General features: G+C 39.1%; 1 protein-coding gene and 1 pseudogene across 9 annotated transcripts in view; one reads left to right on the top strand and one right to left on the bottom strand.

The window, feature by feature from the left end:
• The window catches only part of ERBIN (erbb2 interacting protein), a 172346-nt gene that overhangs the window by 78375 nt on the left and 73293 nt on the right, over positions 1-20678 (top strand). For all 9 annotated transcript variants that reach the window (XM_053589616.1, XM_053589662.1, XM_053589654.1 and 6 more), the window contains exon 4: positions 3436-3553. In XM_053589616.1, coding sequence (XP_053445591.1) covers positions 3436-3553 — 118 coding nt within the window. The remainder of the gene's footprint in view (positions 1-3435; positions 3554-20678) is intronic.
• LOC128587830 (glycerol-3-phosphate phosphatase-like) lies at positions 5543-18046 on the bottom strand (annotated as a pseudogene).

The following is a 20678-nucleotide window of genomic DNA, read 5'->3' as shown; positions in this document are numbered from 1 at the left end:
TGAGCTGTGACACCAGGTCACTCTACTGAGGGCAACAAAGTGAGACTCAGTCTCAAAAAAAAAAAAAAAAAATAAAGTCTATACCTCTTTAAGTTATTTGCTTGAGTACTTGTGTATTTAATTTCAGTTATTCAGTATTAGGCAGATAATGAAACTACAGTTTTTGGAGCCAATAAATTTAATTGGACAAACACATAATGCTATTTGTTCTACTTTTCATAAGAGATTGAGGGTGATTGTCCTTTTAGTTGCAACCATATTATAATTTATTGTTAAATAACTTTGCAGAGAGTGTACAGGTATTCTGTTTTCCTCCATTTATAATTTGTTTGGAAGGATTTGAAGGATTTGTGTTTCTGAAATGTAATAATAACTAGAACAAGGAAGTTAATTGCTCTGAAACACTCTCAAATTATCTTGTTTCTTTTCTTTCTTTTTTCTTTTCTTTTTTTTTTTGAAACAGGGTGTCATTATGTCACCCTTGGTAGAGTGCCGTGGCTGTGGTTGCTGAGCTCACTCTTGGGCTTAAGGGATTCTCTTGCCTCTAGCTCCCAAGTAACTGGGACTACAGGTACCCACCAAAATGCCTGGCTGTTTTTTTGTTGTAGTGGTTGTTGTTTAGCAGGCCCTGGGCAGGTTCGAACCCACCAGCCTTGGTATATGTGGCTGGCACTCTAACCATTGTGCTATGGTTGCCAAGCCTCTCCTTGTTTCTTTATTAAAATTTTTGTGGTACTTTTTAATTTTTTTTTTCTGAGAGTCTCACTTTGTCGCCTTCCGTAGAGTGCCCTCGAGTTATAGCTCACAGCAACATCAAACTCTTGGGCTCAAGTGATCTTCTTGCCTCAGCCTCTCTAGTATCTGGGACTACTGGCGCCAGCCACACACCTGGCTATTTTTAGAGAGCTATTTTTAGAGATAGGGTCTTGCTCTAGCTCAGGCTGTTCTCAAACTCCTGAGAGTCTCTCAGGCAATCCACCTGCCTCTGCCTCACAGGGTGCTAGGATTACAGGCATGCGCCACTGTCCTGTCCTTTTTTTCATTTTTTTTTGAAACAGAGCCTCAAGCTGTCACCCTGGGTAGAGTGCTGGGGCATCATAGCTCACAGCAACCTCCAACTCCTGGGCTTAAGTGATTCTTCTGCCTCCGCCTCCCAAGTAGCTGGGATTACAGGCGCCTGCCACAACGCCAGGCTATTTTTTTTGGTTGCAGCCGTCATTGTTGTTTGGTGGGCCTGGGATTCGAACCCGCCAGCCCAGATGTATGTGGCTGGTGCCTCAGCCACTTGAGCCATAGGTGCTGAACCATTTTTTCAGTATTTTTTAATTCCCAGTCCCTTGCTATCCTGTACCTAATGGTCTGTTTATAGAAAAGCTACAATAGCTTTTAATTGTTTGGATATTTTGCCACCGAAGGAGCAGTGTTTCTGAAATTCTTATCTAGGTGGAAATCTTTTGGTGGCTCATAAAAATCAGTTTTGTATATGTGGCCAGCATTGTGAAAAAAGTGAATTATAAATTTGTATTGCAAGAATTAGAAAATAAAAATAGGAAACTCAATTACATTAGAAATGTACATGAATATATCAATGTACACAGCTATGATTTAATAAAAAAAATGTAAAATAAGGAATACTTTTTAAATATATAAATATGTTTCATACAATATATAGGGTATTTTTGTACCAAAATGGTTATTTTTTGTTTATCTGAAATTCAAATTTAAATGGACATTCTTTATTTAATCCGTCAATCTTAACTATAAAAGTATAAAAGAATATAAAATAGAATGGATGTGTTGCATATAGCTGTTTATTGTTTTAGATTTGAGTGTGTGTGTATACACTGAATAGTAGTATGTAAAAGGCTTTTTTTCTAGTGGCTACTATTAAAAACATTTGAAAGCCACTGCTATCGTAGGTTATTTTACTGAGAAATCTGTATATGGCTATGGATAAAACATTAACTGTTGCTGTTTGCATCCTTATGAACTACATGCCTTGGTTGTGGTAGGTTGCTTTGTAATTTACTGTTCTTCCTTATATGTTCTTCAGCAAGTAATTTATCTCCCTTTAACCAATTCTCAGTTCTCTTAGAGAAGACAGAAAACTAAGATTAGTCCTCTTCTTTGGTCACCATCTGTGTGGTCTTAGTCTGGTCTGTGTTGAAATAGAGAGTCTTGGTTCAACAAATAACTGATTCATTTCTCTCTCTTGTACCTAATGATTTTATATTTTTATTTTTTTTTTTTTTGAGACATAGTCTTGTTTTGTCGTCCTCAGTAGAGTGCTGTGGCATCACAGCTAACAGTGACCTCACATTCTTGGGTTCTAGCATTTCTCTTGCCTCAGCCTCCCAAGTGGGGACTACAGGTGCCTGCCACAACACCTGGCTATTTTATTTCATTTCATTTATTTATTTATTTATTTTTAGAGACAAGAGTCTCTCTTTGTTGCCCTCAGTAGAATGCTATGGCATCACAGCAATGGGCTTAGGCGATTCTCTTGCCTCAGCCTCCCGAGTAGCTGGGAGTAGAGGCGCCCGGCACAACACCCAGCTATTTTTTGTTGTTGCAGTTTGGCTGGAGCCAGGTTCGAACCTGCCAACCCTTGGTATATGGGGCCAGTGGCCTACTCACTGAGCCACAGGGGCCGCCTATTTTATTTTTTAGAGATGAAGTCTCACTTTGGCTTAGGCTGGTCTCAAACTCATGTGCTCGAGCAATCCACCCACCTCATCCTCCCATAGTGCTAGGATTATAGACCTGAGGCACTGCGCCTGACCCGAATTTACATTTTTGGAAGAAATGCTCTTCTTCTTTTTTATTTTGTTTTATTTTGAGAAATGCTCTTCTTAATAAGGCTTTCATTTTGGAATGTTAATTTTGCTTGAAAGACAAGTTCTGGAGTTTATCATATTTTGTGGAGAGAGAGTCTCATTTTATCGCCTTGGGTAGAGTGTGGTGGCATCACAGCTCACAGCAGCCTCCTGAGTAGGTGGGACTACAGATGCCCGCCACAATGCCCGGCTATTTTTTTTGTTGTTGAAGTTTGGCTGGAGTCGGGTTTGAACCCGCCACCCTTGGTATATGGGGGCTGTGCACTACCCACTGAGCCACAGGCGCCTCCCAGAGTTTATCATATTTAATGGCCACTTTTTTTTTATTACCATAAGAGAACATACAACCATATACTTAACTCTTAAGTGTGTTTTATTTAAGGTATAAATATAAAGATGTAAATTATTCTGAGTGGTTCAGTTGTATTCACGTCCATATTAGTATGACCAGAATTATGAGAGATCTTTCCAGGTATTTAGGGAAGGTATAACTCATTCACACTTAATGCAACTAATATTATTTATTTGTATAAAAGTTAGTACATGAAATATTTAAGGAAATACATAATCAAAATTCTTCCCTCATTTTTTCCAATAGCAACTTTTTAACTGTCAGTCTCTACACAAACTGAGTTTGCCTGACAATGATTTAACAACATTACCAGCATCCATTGCAAATCTTATTAATCTCAGGGAACTGGATGTCAGCAAGAATGGTAAGATTTTTTCCCCCTTTTTTGTGCTTAGAAACATGTTTCATTGTTAAGATTTTAGTACATTTCACAAATAAAAATACAAAAATAAGTCAAATTGTAATGTATTATCATATTTATCTATTTTACATAAATGTAAAGGCCATTTTTTTTCTACTTTCTGGTTTTTGTAATTTGTTTCATTATAAAATACAGTGAAATTTAAAATTATAGTCTGGGCTTGGAATTTGTTTATGTATATAAAATGTGTGATAGCTTAAAGTAGGTAGAAGATAAGTTTAAGTCTATATTGTTACTACCTCTAGTCACCATGTTTTATAATAGATCTCTTGTGCTTCTTTTCTTAACTAGATTTTGGTACCCTACGAACAACATGTTTTAATCCTCCATCCCTACCTCCCTAGCCTTTGGTAACCTCCATTTTTTTGCTCTCTGCTTCTGTGAGTTTGCTGTTTTAGGATTTCATATATGAGTGAGTTTATGTGGTATTTTTCTTTCTGTTCCTATTTTATTTCACTTAACACAATATACTCCAGGTTCATCTATGTTGTTACAAAATATAAGAATTTTTTCTTTTTTAAAGGCTGAATAGTATTCCATTGTGTATAAATACTGCCTTTTCTTTATTCATTTATTAGTGATGGTCACATAGGTTGATTCTGAATCTTGACTATTGTGAATAATGCTGCAATAAATACAGAAGTATAGATATCTCTTCAACATACTGATTTCATTTCCTTTGAGATATGCATTATCCAGTAGTGATATTGCTGGATCCTGTGGTAATTCTGTTTTTAATTTTTTGAGGAATCTCCATACTGTTTTCCATAATGGTTGCAGTAATTTACATCCCTCGATCAGTGTGTAAGGGTTTCCACTTTGTCACCAGCACTTATCTTTTGTCTTTTTGATAACACTTGTTCTAACAAGTGTGAAGTATATCTCACTGTGGTTTTAATTGCATTTCTCTGTTGGTTAGTAATGGTGAACATTTTTTTCATGTGCCTGTAGGTCTTTTGTGTGTCTTCTTTTGAGAAATGTCTGTTCAGGTCCTTTGCTCATTTTTAAATGGAGTTATTTGATTTTTTTTGCTTTTGAGTATTTTTAGTTCCTGGTATATTTCGAATATTAACTCTTTATCAGAAGTGTAGTTTGCAAACATTTTCTTTCATTCCATAGGTTGTTTCTTCAATTCTGCTGATTGTTCCCTTGGATGTGTAGGAGATTTATAGTTTGATTTTTTTTTTTTTTTTTAATCAACAGGCTTAAGATTTAATCCCACCACTTGACAGTGTTGCTCGAAAGTTTAAAAAATAGTAATTTTGGTACTGACACTGCTTAGAAGCCCAGAGTTCAGTGAAAGCATCCATCCCCTCTTGGCCACTCAGCCAACAATATACTCAGTCTAAATCGCCTAAGTTAAAACTTGAGAGAGCTGAGGTTTAGCTGCGCTGAGTTTGCCAAACTGGGTAACAGTGTATGAGCAGCAGCAGCACTGGGTATCTGAAACAGAACAGACACTCAAGTGTGACATCAGAGTGGTTTTCAAAGAAGTAGGGTAGGGAGAAGGGTGGCATGGGCAGCACCCCAAACCGCAAGGGCAGGAAGACACCACCTGGGAGCAGTCCCCCTCCTCCACTCACTCCCTGCAGTGAGGGCCAGGATGCAGAAGGCTCTGCTGCTGGACAGTGACACTGGTGGAACCTTGGTTTCTGTGCAAGCTTCTTACAACAATCACAATAATCAGCCCATCTCCTCTGTTCTTCAGGGGGTTTGATACCTGAATGAATTTCCCAGGAAAATAAATGGCCAACCATCTCTAGACACACCCAACCCCTCAATGCCCCTAAGCTTAAAAGTGCATTTTAGAATAGAAGCATCTGTAAACAAAATCACCCCCAAAACATTTACTTACAAGGTTAACCAGTCCCTTTGCTTAACTCCAGTTACACCCTCTGAAGCCAGGTAGCTGAGCATATGCTCAAGCCCCACCTATACATTTGGGTAACTGATCTTTAACCTTGAGGAGGGGGGCAAAAGGTTGACTATGCTGTCAACATAGAAGTCAGGGACCATTTTCTTCTTAGACTTGCAGTCACTTTCCTGATTGCTCTTCACATCCCCTAGAGTGGCTATTCAGGGGTCAGGATCGTCCTCAGGCTACAGGTGACGCCCAGGAGGATGTCTGTGTCCAGGCAGTCTCCCACCATGACAGTGCTTTCAGGGTTGATTCCATACTCCTGGGACACGCAGTCGAAGATGAAGCGGCTGGGCTTCCTATATATCCACCTGGCGCTGGGCCTCCATCTCCACGGCTCGGACCAGACAGCCGGTACCCGGGATGAAGTGGCCTTTCTCTAGCAGGAGCCGACTGTCCATGTTGGTCCCCACGAGCAGGCAGCCAGGCTGCTGCAGGTAGCGCAGGGACTTCGTGAGCTTCACGTACCTGAAGTGCGGGTCTAAGTCAACCACTACCGCGTTCACGTCGGGCTCAAGCGGCGCATCCAGCCAGTTGCCGGGCTGTTGCCCTGCAGAGGCTCAGGTCCTACGCCCACGCTGGCAACTCCTACGGCCCCCAGCTCTGAGGCTAGGGCCAGGCTGCCCTGCACATAGTCCTTGGGTGCCGGCCAAGTGCTGGCGCAGGTAGAGCGCCGTGCAGTGGGCCTTGCCGAAGTCCTCCAGGCCGGCACGGGGCCCTGCCTGGCTGCCGAATCCCAGGAGCCGCAGCTTTTAGCGGCATAGGCCTCACGGGTCTTTCTGCTGTTGTTGGTGATGAAGCCCAGACGCTTGCCACGGGTCCGCAGCACTCTCAGAGCTTCGAATGGCGCCGGGATGGCCATCTTGCAATCTGGCAATAGCAAGCCGTCACAGTCGAACAGCAGTGTGTCCGCATCAGCCAGCAGTGCCTGGGCCCGCTCAGCCTCACGCAGTGGGCATCGTAGCCGCCGGCTTCCGCCTCCTCCACGACCGGCCGGATATTAATTCTATTCAGCTATTTTTGCTTTTTATTGCCTTGAGCTTTTGGGGTCATATCCAAAAAATCATTGCCCATGCCGTTGCCAAGATTCAGAATGTCATGGAGTGTTCCCCCTGTTTCTTCCAGTAGATATTTTTTTTTTTTGCAGTTTTTGGCCTGGGCTGGTTTGAACCTGTCACCTCCAGCATATGGGGCTGGCTCCCTACTCCTTGAGCCACAGACACCGCCCTCTTCCAATAGTTTTTTATTTTTTAGTTCCAGGTGTTAGATTTTATGTCTTTTAATCCATTTTGAGTTGATTTTTGTATATGCTTTAAGTTGAGGGTCTAACTTTATTCTTTTGCATGTAGATAGCCAGTTGACCCAATACCATTTTTGTTTTGTCCTTTACTCATGTATATTTGTTGAAATCAACTGACAAAAATGCATGGATTTTTTTCTGGATAGTTTTATCTGTTCTATTGGTCTATGTCTGTTTTTGGCCAGTATCACACAGCTTTGATTACTATAGCTTTGTAGTGTAGTTTGAAGTCAGGTAGTGTAATGCCTGCAACTTTGTTCCATTTGTTCAACATTGCTTTGGCTATTCAGAGTCTTCTGTGATTCCACGACTTTCAGGATTGCTTTTTCTATTTCTATGAAAAATATCATTGGAATTTTGATAGGGATTCCACTGAATCTGTAGACCACGTTGGATTATATGGACATTTTAACAATACTGATTTTTTGTTCCAAACCATGAACACAGCATATCTTTCCATTTATTCTTTCATCAAATATTTTATAGGCCAGGCACAGTGGTTCATGCCTGTGATTCTAGCACTATGGGAGGCTTAGGCAGAAGGATTCCTTGAGGCCAAGGGCTACAAACTAGCATGGGCAACATATGAGACCCTGTCTGCACAAGAAATAACAAAATTTAGACCTGGCGTCCATAGCTCAGTGGTTAGGGCACTGGCCACATGCACGGGGGCTGGCGGCCTGGGTCTGCTAAAACAGCAATGACAACTATAACCAAAAAATAGCCAGGCATTGTGGCAGGCGCCTGTAGTCTCAGCTACTTGGGAGCTTGAGGCAAGAGAATCACTTAAGCCAAAGAGGTTGCTGTGAGCTGTGATGCCATGGCATTGTACCAAGGGCGACAAAGTGAGATTCTGTCTCAAAAAAAAAAAGAAAAAAAAATACAAAATTTAGCCAGGATTGGTGAATCGCTCAGGTAGTCCCAGCTGCTTGGGAAGTTGTGGCAGAAGGATTACTTGAGCCTAGGAGTTTGAGGTAACAGACTGAGACCCTGTCTCCAGTTCTATGATTTCTGCTTAGACTGTTTTGATTATTTTGTAGTATTTACCACTAGAGTACAGAAACAGTAGGGACTATTGTTAACTTACAATCAACATCTGAGACAGTGGGGTGTTGATGCCCTCCAGGCAAAAATTACCAGGAACTCACCTGTAGTTGAACAATTTGGGTCTATTATTTTACAGTGAGCAGAAACTCACATTACTGGGATTCCTGAGAGTCCCAAAGGGTGTTTTATTTTTTTTTTAAGTGTAATTTATTTTATTCAAGAAAGAGATAAAAAGGAGGGAGTGGCCATAGTACATGGATGAAGGAATCAAAGTGCTGGGTCTCAGAGGGTGTTAAAAAAAGACAGGATTTTGGCTTTTGTCTGGAAATATTGGGGAATATTAAAGAAAATGTGAGTTCACTGTGGTGGGAATATTGTCAAGAATATTCTATCATGGCATATCTTAATCTTATCTATACAGAGAACAGATTAGAGTGAAGCTGTAATTGTAAAGATATAGCGGTCATCAGCTGGGAAAAGGGATATTTGGCATTTCTTGACCTGGACAATGATTATGTTTTGTATTTGTTTAGACATGATTACAAGGTTGTCTTGACATGTCATGGGTACAGGAAGGCCTAGTTTGATATTGATATTCTATGAAGTAGTTTATAATAAGCAGGGGGACACCAACACCTCACTCTGAATGCCAGGCCAGCTTATAGTAAGACCAAGGAGTAGCTAATAGTATCAGGTCAACTGTTAGATGTCAGGAGGTATTTCTCTTTTTCAATAGTAAAGAGGGAAAGTGCTTCTATAACTAAATGAGAGTGATATAAAGAAAATAGCTGCAAGAGGAACTTTGCTTAACAATTGCAATCAATGTAACCTGGCTTATTGTACCCTCAATGAATCCCCAACAATAAAAAAAAAAAAAAAGAAATTTACCTAAAAAAATAGCTATGTTTTATAATATATAATGCTTCATTTTAAGTTTATTAGCAGTCTTCTTACAAGTGTATGACAAAGAAGGAACACTGTTAAAATCAAGTGATAATGAAAATGGAACAGATAGTTGAAATTGTTCAAGAATTAAGTTGGATAAAATCCAGTTCCGTTGAGAGTAGGCCTTGAGCAAGAGCTTTGAGGAAGCCACATAGATAGCTGAGGAAAGGGTGTATCAGAACGAGGAAACAGCTATTGTAAAGTTTCTAAAAATGTGTGTATCTCTAGCATATATGAGGAATAGTAGAAGGCCCAGGGTAGCTAAAACAGAGTAAGGTAAAAATATGATATGAATAAAGGTCAGAGAGGTAGTAATTTTGGAGGAGCAGAAAATGTAGGGAGGCATTTGTATGCACTTTGACATTTACTTTTAATAAAATAGAATCACTTGGAAATTTTTGATTAGATCATTTAGAGCATGATCTGACTTGCGTTTAAGTTTAGTTTGACTATGTATTGATAGGATCTGTCACTACATGGGTGAGAAACAACTGGTTCAAATGCTATCTCAGTTATCTCTGGTCATAGTGGTAAAAGTAGTGAGATATGGACAGACTCTGGATATACTTACAGTTATAATCAACAGCATTTCTTGATGGAGTTGGATGTCTTTTTTAAAAAAATGAAACCCGGGTGGTGCCTGTGGTTCACTGGGTAGGACACTGGCCCCGTAAAACGAGGGTGGCGGGTTCAAACCCGGCCCCGGCCAAATTGCAACAACAAAAAAAATAGCTGGGTGTTGTGGCGGGTGCCTGTAGTCCCAGCTTCTTGGGAGGCTGAGGCAAGAGAATCACCTAAGTCCAGGAGTTGGAGGTTGCTGTGAGCTGTGTGACGCCACGGCACTCTACCAAGGGCAAAAAAATGAGAAAAGAAAAAAAAAAGAAACCTACAGCCCATACTTTACATGCCAAATAAAAAACAAACCCATAAGTTCTAGCAAGTAGGAATTGAAAAGTAGGAAAACTACTCAATCTTACGAATACTAGTATTTATACGACATGTAATGCAAATGTACCTAATGTTGAAATCTTTACCTTTATGTTCAAGAACAAGGCAGAGATGCTTATTTATATCACCGTGTGTTCTGTGTTAATACTAAAAAACTGAAAAGTTTCCTCAAAAGGACAAGAAGGACAAGTTTGACAACATAACACTATAGCAAAAGACTATCAATAATTTAAAAATGAATAAAATTTTAAAATGAGAGGAAGTACTTATAATGCTTACATTTGACTATAGGCTAATATTTGTCTATAAATAAGGATTACTACAAATCCTTATTAGTAGTAAGCATGAGATAGTCCAGTTGCAAAACGAGGAAAGAGGACAAGTGGGCAGTACATAGAAGTAATGCATGAGCTGGGTGTTGTGGCGGGTGCCTGTAGTCCCAGCTACTCGGGAGGCTGAGGCAAGAGAATCGCTTAAGCCCAAGAGTTGGAGGTTGCTGTGAGCTGTGTGATGCCATGGCACTCTACTGAGGGCCATAAAGTGAGATGGCCCTCTATTTCTGTCTCTACAAAAAAAGAAAAAAAAACTTAAAGCAGAAGTAATGCACGAGACCTATAAATATACAATGATTTCTAAACTTACTAATACTCTTAGAAATGTAGATAAAGCAAAACTAATGTTAACCTATTTAACATTTGTTAAACTCCTTTGTTAACTCCAAAGTTTTTGCTAAGATTTTCATTGTGTCTAATCAGGGCATTACTTCTATTACTTCATGTTGTTTTACTTTCTCTCATTCACTTTACTACTCTTCCTGTCTTTCAGACATATCAAACTGGTGTGCATTTTAGAGTATATTCTACTTTAGTTGTTCCTTCTATCTTGAATGCTCTTGTCTCAGATAATCAATCCCCTGGTTGGCTGTTGTTCAGCTACTTGTTCAAATCTCACCTCTAAAAGGTATTCTCTGACTACCCGAAATGACTTAAGACCTTCTCAGGCTTCATGCCAATCCTCTATCCCATTGTTTTAGTTTTAGTTTCTTCATAGTATTTATTGTAATCTGAAAGTGTCTTACTTGGTTGGTTTGTTTTTCCCCCACCGACATACCAGTCTTTGAGAATAGGCGTTCTGTGCAAAGCTGTATTTCTAGTGCCTGGATGAGGACTAGGGACTAGAAATAGATCTAGATAAATGATAGATGGTTGTTCGGTGAGTGAGTGAATGAGTCATTTGATGTATATGTGAATATATTTATATCCATACTTATCTGGATTTAATGGCTCTTAGTGGTAAGGTTTTTTTTGTTTGTTTTTGAGACAGAGTCTCACTATGTCACCCTCAGTAGAGTGCTGTAGCGTCACAGCTCACAGCAACCTCCATCTCTTGGGCTTAAGCCATTCTCTTGCCTCAGCCTCCCAAGTAGCTGGGACTGCAGGCACATGCCACAATGCCCAGCTATTTTTTTTTTTTTTGGTTGTAGTTGTCATTGTTTGGCAGGACAGGTCTGGGTTCGAACCCACTAGCTCTGGTGTATGTGGTGTATGTGGCTGGCTCCTTAGCTGCTGAGCCACAGGTGCCAAGTCTAGTGGTAAGGTTTTAAATTATAGATTTACTGTATAGCATGAGGAAATGCGTCTACAGAGAATTTTATTTTCCTTTTTTCTCTGAGTCTCCTTTGCCGGGGGTGGAAGACTTTGTCTTTACTATTTCTATAATGCTTCAACTGATATTTTTTGCAAAATCAAGTTTAATAACTAGTAAAACCCCACAAGTTTTTTGTAAATATTTGTAATCTTAAAGTTCTCAGTGTTTGTGGCTATTTGCCTGAGGAACTATAATAATAAACATAATATAATGCAACGTTTAATATAATATAATAAATAAATAACAGGTATATATTTACCTGTTATATAATAATAAATAACAGGTACAGAGAACATACAACTTACTTCTCTTAGCCCTCTGTGTGTATTAACTCATTATCATACAAAGCCTGTGAGGTAGGTGCTTTTATTATTTTTATGTTACAGATAAGAAAATTGAGGCAGAAAGAGCTTGAAAACTCCAATCTTTTTTTTTGTTGTTTGTTTTAAAGAGATAGAGTCTCACTTTGTTGTGCTCGGTAGAGTGCCGTGGCATCACAGCTCACAACAACCTCCCAACTCCTGGTCTTAGGTGATTCTTTTGCCTCAGCCTCCCGAGTAGCTGGGACTACAGGTGCACGCCACAACGCCCAGATATTTTTTTGTTTGCAGTTTGGCCAGGGCCGGCTTCAAACCTGCCACCCTCGGTATATGGGGCCTGCGCCCTACCCACTGAGCCACAGGCGCCGCCCATAAAACCCACTTAATCTTGATGAGTAGTAAAACACAAAGTTGAGATTTAAGTCCATGCACTATAGCTTGAGACCTATGCCCTTTGGTATATGCTTTTGTCCTATCTAACTCCCACTATTGTTGCACTTCCTCCTGCTATACAGTGAATCTATAATTAAAAATCTTCCCACTTAAGAACCAGTAAATAACACTATTTCATCTGAGTACCTTCAAAATCTTTTCTAAAAATGCTTTAAAAGGTAACAGATGCCACTAAATTATGTTCGCGAATAGATGTTGTTATTCTGCTCTCTCCTATATGCTTTTAACATGTGGCCTCCTTAATTCTTGAGTTGGTGATGTTTTATTTAGTTTGTTTCCAAAATGATTTACTGAATAGATATTTCACGAAGGCATCTGTTGACTTGTGATTACATTCATTTTAGCCAGCCTGCTATTATATACAAACTGTTCCTAATGTAGGAGATTAACTGTCAGGAATCTAAAGAAAGAATTAAGTTTTCCTGTCCAAATGAAAGTCAGTCTATTTTGAGATGGATTAAAAATTTTTTTGGACTCACTATTTATTTCTTAGGTTGGCTTACTTTTAGATCAGGTTTACCTTTTACTCACTTCTCTGCTTTCCGAGTGAGTCTCCAATGATACAACACTGAAAGGTGACAGAGAATGTTACTGTCTGTAAGCTAATGTTTAAATTATTTTTGTATTATTTCAATATAAACGCTTTCAAATTCTTAGCTCTAATACAGTGAAGATTTAAAATATTTTAAATACAAGTTCTATCATTTGAAATTGATATATATATAGCATGATATAAATAATTTATCACATTTTGCTTCAAATAAGTTACCAAAAAGCTTTTTAGTGTATGCTGCAGCTTTTCAATATATTAATAGTATGGCATAGGATTTTTAATCTGTAGTAAGTTATATAAAAAAATTGAACTTTTTTTTTTGACAGTCTGCTGTGGGGTCATCATAGCTCACTGCAGCCTCAAACTTCTGGGCTCAAGCAATCCTTTTTCCTCACCCTCCCCAGTAGCTGGAACTACAGGCACCTGCCACCATGCCTGGCTCATTTTTCTATTTTTTTATAGAGATGCAACCTCACTCTTGCTGAGGCTAGAAAATTATACTTTATCATGATCAAACTTAGTACTTCATATGAAAACCTTTGCTGCTTTGAGGTCTGAGATTGTATCACATTCAGGGGTATGCAACTTTTGCTTTTTTCCCTCTGTCACACATTGCAAGAATGAAGAGTTGTCTTGAGCCACACAGTAAATACATAAATACAAGCAAAAAAAAAAAAAAAAGAGAGAGAAAGTTCATGCATACTTTTTGTGATATTTGACACCACAGATAAGCAAAAAATGTCCTCACAAAATCATCATGTGGCCTGTAGGTTGGACACCCCTGATTCTTTTTTTTTTTTTGAGACAGAGCCTCAAGCTGTTGCCCTGGATAGAGTGCGGTAGGATTACAGCTCACAGCAACCTCCAACTCCTGGGTCTCCTGCTCTACCTCCCAAGTAGCTGGGACTACAGGTGTCTGCCACAACACCCAGCTATTTTTTGATTGCAGCTGTCGTTGTTTGGCCGGCCCAGGCTGGATTCGAACCCGCCAGCTCAGGTGTATGTGGCTGGTGCCTTAGCTCCTTGAGCCACAGCTAAGCAGCTAAGCTAGTTGACTGATTTTTAAGTCAGCTAGAAAAGAACCAGATCAAAACAATGGTAGTAAAATTGATAAAATGTGTAACATTTGTTAGGCAAATGGTGAATAACAAGGAAGATAGAAATTTTTAATTCTTGATGCTTTTCATTCACTCATTCCTTAACAAATACCTATGATCATAGGCACTATCCTAGATGGAAATCAAGAGGTGAGCAAGACAATTTTGATATGAGGACAATTAATGACAATTTAAGGTTATGGGGGGGGAAGCAGAAAGAGGGATGGAGGGAGGGGGGTGGGGCCTTAGTGTGCGTCACACTTTATGGGGGCAAGACATGATTGCAAGAGGGACTTTACCTAACAATTGCAATCAGTGTAACTGGCTTATTGTACCCTCAATGAATCCCCAACAATAAAAAAAAAAAAAAAAAAAAGAGGTGAGCAAGATAAAAAATAAAAATTACATTTATAATTTGTTGCTTTTGAGAGATTGAAATGTTTAGTTATTTATACTATCTTGAATTATATACCTTTTATTTGGGTGCAAGAAAGACTGTTAGCTGTTCTCCTTTTTAGAGTGTTACTTTTTCCACTTAAGATTGCTGTATTCTATATGTAAAATTATGACTGTATATTGAACTCAAATTGAAAGTCATTTTTTTAACATAGCAGTCTGATGTGATAGGTTTGTTTGTTTTTTTTTCATTTTTACTGTGGGAGCAGTCACATAGCAGAAAATTCATTATTTTAAAATTTTAAAATTGTATCATTCAGAGGTATTAGTACATTTGTAATTTTCTTTTGTCATCACCACTATCTAGTTCTAGAATATTTTCATTATCCCCAAGGATCCCTATACCTGTTAAGCTGTCATTCCTCATTCCAGCCCCTGGTAACCACTTACTTATCTGCTTCCTGTCTGTCTAAATTTGTCTATTCCGGATAGTTCATGTAAATGGAATCAAACAACATGTGGCCTTTTGAGGCTGTTTTTCTCACTTAGCATAATATTTTCAAGGTTTATTCGTGTCCACCATATTATCAATATTCCATTTCTTACCTTGCTGGATAATGTTCCATAGTATGGATATACTACATTTTATTTATCCATTCATCTGTTGATAGATGTTGGATTGTTTCTACTTTTGGCTATTTTGAATGATCTGCTCGGAATAGTCATGTGTAAGTTTTTATTTAAACATGTGTTTTTTATTTTCGTGGGTATAGGCATGCTTCAGCGGTATTGTAGTTTCACTGCTAAACTGCCACAATAAACTGAATATTGCTATAAAGCCAATGTTGCATTGAGTCACAAGAGGTTTTTGGTTTTGTAAGCATATAAAATTTATGTTTGTAGTATACTTTATTCTGTTAGGTGTGCAGTAGCATTTTGTCTAGAAAACAATGTATTGAATAATTAAAAAATTCTTGATTGCTAAAAAATACTGACAGTCATCCAAGCCTTCAACAAGTTGTAATCTGGTGGTCTTGCCTCAGTATTGATGGCTGCTGACTGATGGGGGTTGTGGATGCTGAAGGTTGGAATGTCTGTGGCAATTTCTTAAAACAAGACAACAGTGACATTTGCTACATTGGTTGACGTTTCCTTTCATGGAAGATTTCTCTCTTTAGCATGCAATGATGTTTGATAGTATTTTGTCCACAAATAGAACCTCTTTTAACTTTTAACTTGAAATCAGGTCCCTCAAACCTTGCCACTGTGGCTTTATCAACTAAATTTATGTAATATTCTAAATTATTTGTGGTCATTTCAACAATGTTAACAGGCTGGGTGTGGTGGCTCTATCTGTAATCCTAGCACTTTGGGATGCTAAGGCAGGAAGATCACTTAAGTCTAGGAGTTTGAGACCAGCCTGGGCAACATAGCAAGTCCCCTATCTTTACAAAAGATAAAAAAATAAGCCAGGTGTAGTAGCGTATACTTGTCCCAGCTACTAGAGAGGCTGAGGTGTGAGATTTGCTTGAGCCCAGGAGTTGAAGGCTGCAGTAAGCTCTCATCATGCTGCTGCACTCTGACCTGGGTAACAGAGTGACACCCTGTTTCTATTTATTTATTTTAAAGTAATTTTTTTTTTTAATTGCACTTGGTAGAGTGCCGGGGCGTCATAGGTCACAGCAACCTCCAACTCCTAGGCTTAGGCGATTCTCTTGCCTCAGCCTCCCAAGTAGCTGGGACGATAGGTGCCTGCCACAACACCGGCTATGTTTTTTTTTGTTGTTGTTGTTGCAGTTTGGCTGGCCCCTTGGTATTTGGGGCCGGTGCCCCACCCACTGAGCCACAGACGCCACTCCCTGTTTCTATTAAAAATGAACAAAAAACACAACAAACCAGTGTTAGCAGCATCTTCACCAAGAGTAGATTCCATCTCAGAAAACTACTTTCTTTTCTCATCCATAAAAAGCACCTCCTCATTAGTTAATTTTATCATAACATTGTAGTAATAAGTCACATCTTCAGGTTCCACTTCTAATTCTTTTCTGTTACTATTTATAGCCCACCTGTAGTGATTTCCTCTACTGAAATCTTGAACTCCTCAAAGTTATTCATAAGGGTTGGAATCAACTTATTCCAAACTTTTTATTAATGTTGATATTTTGATGTCCTCCTATGAATCACAAATTTGTGTGTGTGTGTGTTTGTGTAGCGACAGAGTCTTACTTTATCGCCCTCGGTAGAGTGCTATGGCATCACACATCTGACAGCAACCTCCAACTCCTGGGCTTAGGCTATCTCTTGCCTCAGCCTCCTGAGTAGCTGGGACTAAAGGCACCCACCACAACGCCTGGCTATTTTTTTGTTGCAGTTTGGCCGGGATCGGGTTTGAACTCGCCACCCTTGGTATGTGGGGCTGGTGCCCTACCCACTGAGCCACAGGTGCCACTCACACAGGTGTTATTAATGGCATCTAAAATAGGGAATCCTTTTCAGAAGATTTTCAGTCTTATCCAGCATTTTACCCACATCCATCAGAGGATTTACTATCTGTGGCAGCTATAGCCTTACAAATGTATTTCTTACGTGATAAGACTTGATCCATGGGCAGCAGAATCAATGTTGTGTTAGGCATAAAAACAACATTAATTTCCTTCTACATCTCCATCAAGAGCCCTTGAGTGACAAGATGGATTGTCATTGTCAATGAGAAGTAATGTTTTTTTCTTTTTTTTGAGACAAGAAACTTACTTTGTTGCCCTCGGTAGAATGCCACAGCATCATAGCTGACAGCAACCTCAAACTCTTGGGCTCAAGGGATTCTCTTGTTTCAGCCTCCTGAGTAGCTGAGACTATAGGTGCCTGCCACAATGCCCAGCTAGTTTTTTTATTTTTAGTATAGATGAGGTCTCACTCTTCCTCAAGGTAGTCTGCAACTCCTGAGCTCAGATGATCCACCTACCTCAGCCTCCCAGAGTGCAAGGATTATAGGCATGGGCCACCACGCCCAGCCGAGAAGTAATATTTTGAAAGGAATGTTTTTCTGAGCAGTGGGTCTCAACAGTGGGCTTAAATTATTCAGTGAACCATGCTGCAAATAGTTGTGTGGTCATCTAAGCTTTGTTATTCCATTTATAGAGCATGGCAGAGTAGATTTAGGGCTTTGGGATTTCAAGAATGGTAAATGAACATTGGCTTCTGCTTAAAGTCACCAGGTATATTATTGCCCCCTAACAAGAGAGTTAGTATATCCTTTCAAGCCAGGCACTGACTTCTCTCTAGCTACTGAAAGTCGTTGGTGGCATCTTACTCCAATAGAAGGCTGGTTTGTTTGCCTGGAAAATCTGTTGTTTTGGTATAGCCACCTTCATTAGTTATTTTTTAAAATTTATTTTTATTAAATCATAAACACATAGATCAATTAATGCAATTATGGGGTACAGTGTGCTGATTTCATTAGGAATGCTTACATTACACTGGTTAATAGATAACTTGTCTTGTTTTCTTAGTTAAGACTTTATACTCTACACTAATAGATCGGACATGTACCCTTGCATTATGTACCATTGATGTGATCCCACCATTCACCCTCCCTCTGACCTCCCCTCTCCCTTCCCATCCCCATTAGTTATTTTAACTAGATGTTCTGGCTGACTTGCTTCATTTCCATTAGCTCTTTCTGCTTCACCTTATACTTTATGTTAATTGAGATAGTTTCTTTCTTTAAATATTATGAAGCAATCTCTGCTACCTTCAAACTTTTCTTCTTTCTCTCTCTCAGTCTTCATAGAGTTGATGAGAGTTAGGGCCATGTTGTGGATTAGGTTTTAGTTTAATGGAATGTTGTGGCTGGTTTGATCTTCTGTCCTGGCCACCAAAACTTGCCTCGTATCAGCAATAAGACTGTTTTGCTCTCTTATTAATCATATGTTCCCTGGAGTAGCACTTTATCTATTTACATATTTATTTATTTGTTCCTTAGAGAAGAGTTGTCTTTCTGTCATTCAGTGGTGGGATCATAGCTGTCTGTAACTTTGAACTCCTGGGCTCAAGCATCTGTCTGCTTTGTCCCTCTGAGTAGCTAGCTAACAGTATGGCAAGGGGCTGCCATGCCCAGCTAATTTTTTATTTTTTGTAGAAATGGGGTCTACAAAAAAATACATTGTCCTGTTGGAAAATTATGTTAAGTATATTTTTGCTGTGATAAGTTGAGGCAATAAGTGAATGCTTAGAGTCTTTTACCAAAATTTCACAGTATCATTACAATTGGAGGGTATTTTACACAAGTATTTGTCTGCAGTATTTGTCTGCCACCCAGGCTAGTCTTGAACTCCTGACCTCAAGCACTACTCTCACCTAGGCCTCCCAAGGAGCTGGGATTATAGATGTGAGCCATCATGCTCCCGGTCTGGAATAGCACTTTAAATTTTAAGAACTTTTCTTTTGCACTATTTGGCTAATTGACCCAAGAGACCTACCTTTTGGCCTGCCTCTGCTTTTGACATGTCTTTCTTACTAAGCTTTAATCATGTCTAGCTTTGATTTAAAATGAATGATGTGAATTGTTCTTTTCGCTTGAACACGTAGAGGTCACTGTAGGGTTATTTGGCATAATTTCAATATTATTGCAGCCCTGGGAGTAGGAGGTTCAAGGCTTAGGAATTGAACTGGGTGAGGAGGAGAGAGACAGGATCAGCCAGCTGGTGGAGCAGTCACAACACATTTTTCATTGAGGATCACTGCCTTATGTGGGTATGGTGTGTGGCACCCCAAAACAATTACAATAGTAACACCAAAGATCACTGATTATAGGTCACCGTAACAGGCGTAATAATAATGAAAAAGTTTGAAATATTGCGAGAATGATCAAAATGTGGCAGAGACATGAAGTGAGCACTTACTATAGGAAAAATAGTGTTGACAGGCTTGTTTGATACAGGATTGCCACAGATCTTCAATTTGTAAAAGACATAATATCTGCAAAATATAATAAAGTTCAGTAAAGCAAGATATGCCTGTATATACTTGGGAGTGGAATTGCTGGGTTATAAGGCAGCTACATGTTTAGCATTTTTGAAGAATCCTCAAACCATTTTCCATTGTGCCTATATTGTGCATTCCTAACAGCAGTGTATGTAGTTCATAATTTCTCCACATTCTTGTGAACACTTGTACTTTCATACATTGCATATGGAGTTTGTCAGGTCTCTTGGGTCTTATCTGGGCAGTTCCTCAGTTTTCTGTCTTCTTTGTGATAGTTTTGAAAATTGCTAGCCATTTGTTTAACAGAATACCAGTTTGATGATTGCTTGTGATTAAAATCAGGTTGTGTGTTTTTGGCAAGTGTATGTCAGAAGTGGTACTGCATTGTTTTCATTGCATCTCAGATTAGTTGCCACATGATGATGATGTTAACTGGCAGTGCTAACTTTGAAGCAGTTTTGTAAGGTTAAAGTGGTGTCAGATTTTTTTTCATAGTAAGGTAATTTTTCCCCTTTATAATTGATAGACATCTTGTAAGAAGCATCTTTGAGACTGTAATATTATCTTGTTTACTGTCATGCTTTTACTCACTAATTTTAGCATCCATTAATGAATTTTGACTAAAACAGTTATTGTGACATTTCCTATTTGGTGATTTTGTGTCATTAATTTTTTTGTCACCTGATATTCTATACATGACATTATAGTAAGCTTATTTACTTAGAATCATGTAGTGATGAAATTGAAAGAGTCTTAAATGATTGTCCAGGGACTGTCCTGTTGGAAAATCATATTATATTGACTATATTTTTGCTGTGATAAGTTGAGGCAGTGAGTGAATGCATAGAGTTACCAAAATTTCACAGTATCGTTACAATTGGAGGGTATTTTATACAAGTATTTGTCTACAGTGGAGTGAAAAATTTAAAAAACTTAATCCTTTACCTCAGTTGTCTTGAAAAGCACTGGTCTTTTTTTTTTTTAATAGAAACAGAGTCTCACTTTATTGCCCTCAGTAGAGTGCTATGGTGTCACAGCTCACAGCAACTTCCAACTTCTGGACTTAGGCGATTCTCTTGTCTCAGCCTTCCCAGTAGCTGGGACTACAGGTGCCAGCCACAATGCCTAGCTATTTTTTGTTGTTGTTGTTGCAGTTTGACCAGGGCTAGGTTTGAACACGCCACCCTCGGTATATGGGGCTGGGCTCCTACCCATTGAGCAACAGGCGCCGCCCAAAAAAGCACTGTTCTTAAAGAATACTCAAAAGCTGAAATGCTTAGTAGATCTGTTGAATATATACATCATGGTGATCAGAAATCACGACATTCTTTAGTTATATTATGATCATGGCTCTGGGTTAAGTGAAGGGTAAAGGTCAGAAAAGAGGGGAATGTAAATACAGATGTGGGAAAAATGGGAAGATAGATGCAGGATAGAGAAAATATTTTATGAATAGGCAGT

This window comes from Nycticebus coucang, chromosome 1, assembly GCF_027406575.1.
Source record: "Nycticebus coucang isolate mNycCou1 chromosome 1, mNycCou1.pri, whole genome shotgun sequence".
Taxonomy (NCBI): Eukaryota; Metazoa; Chordata; class Mammalia; order Primates; family Lorisidae; genus Nycticebus; species Nycticebus coucang.
The sequence above is the reverse complement of the archived record's forward strand: the minus strand, read 5'-3'. Positions and strand labels throughout refer to the sequence as shown.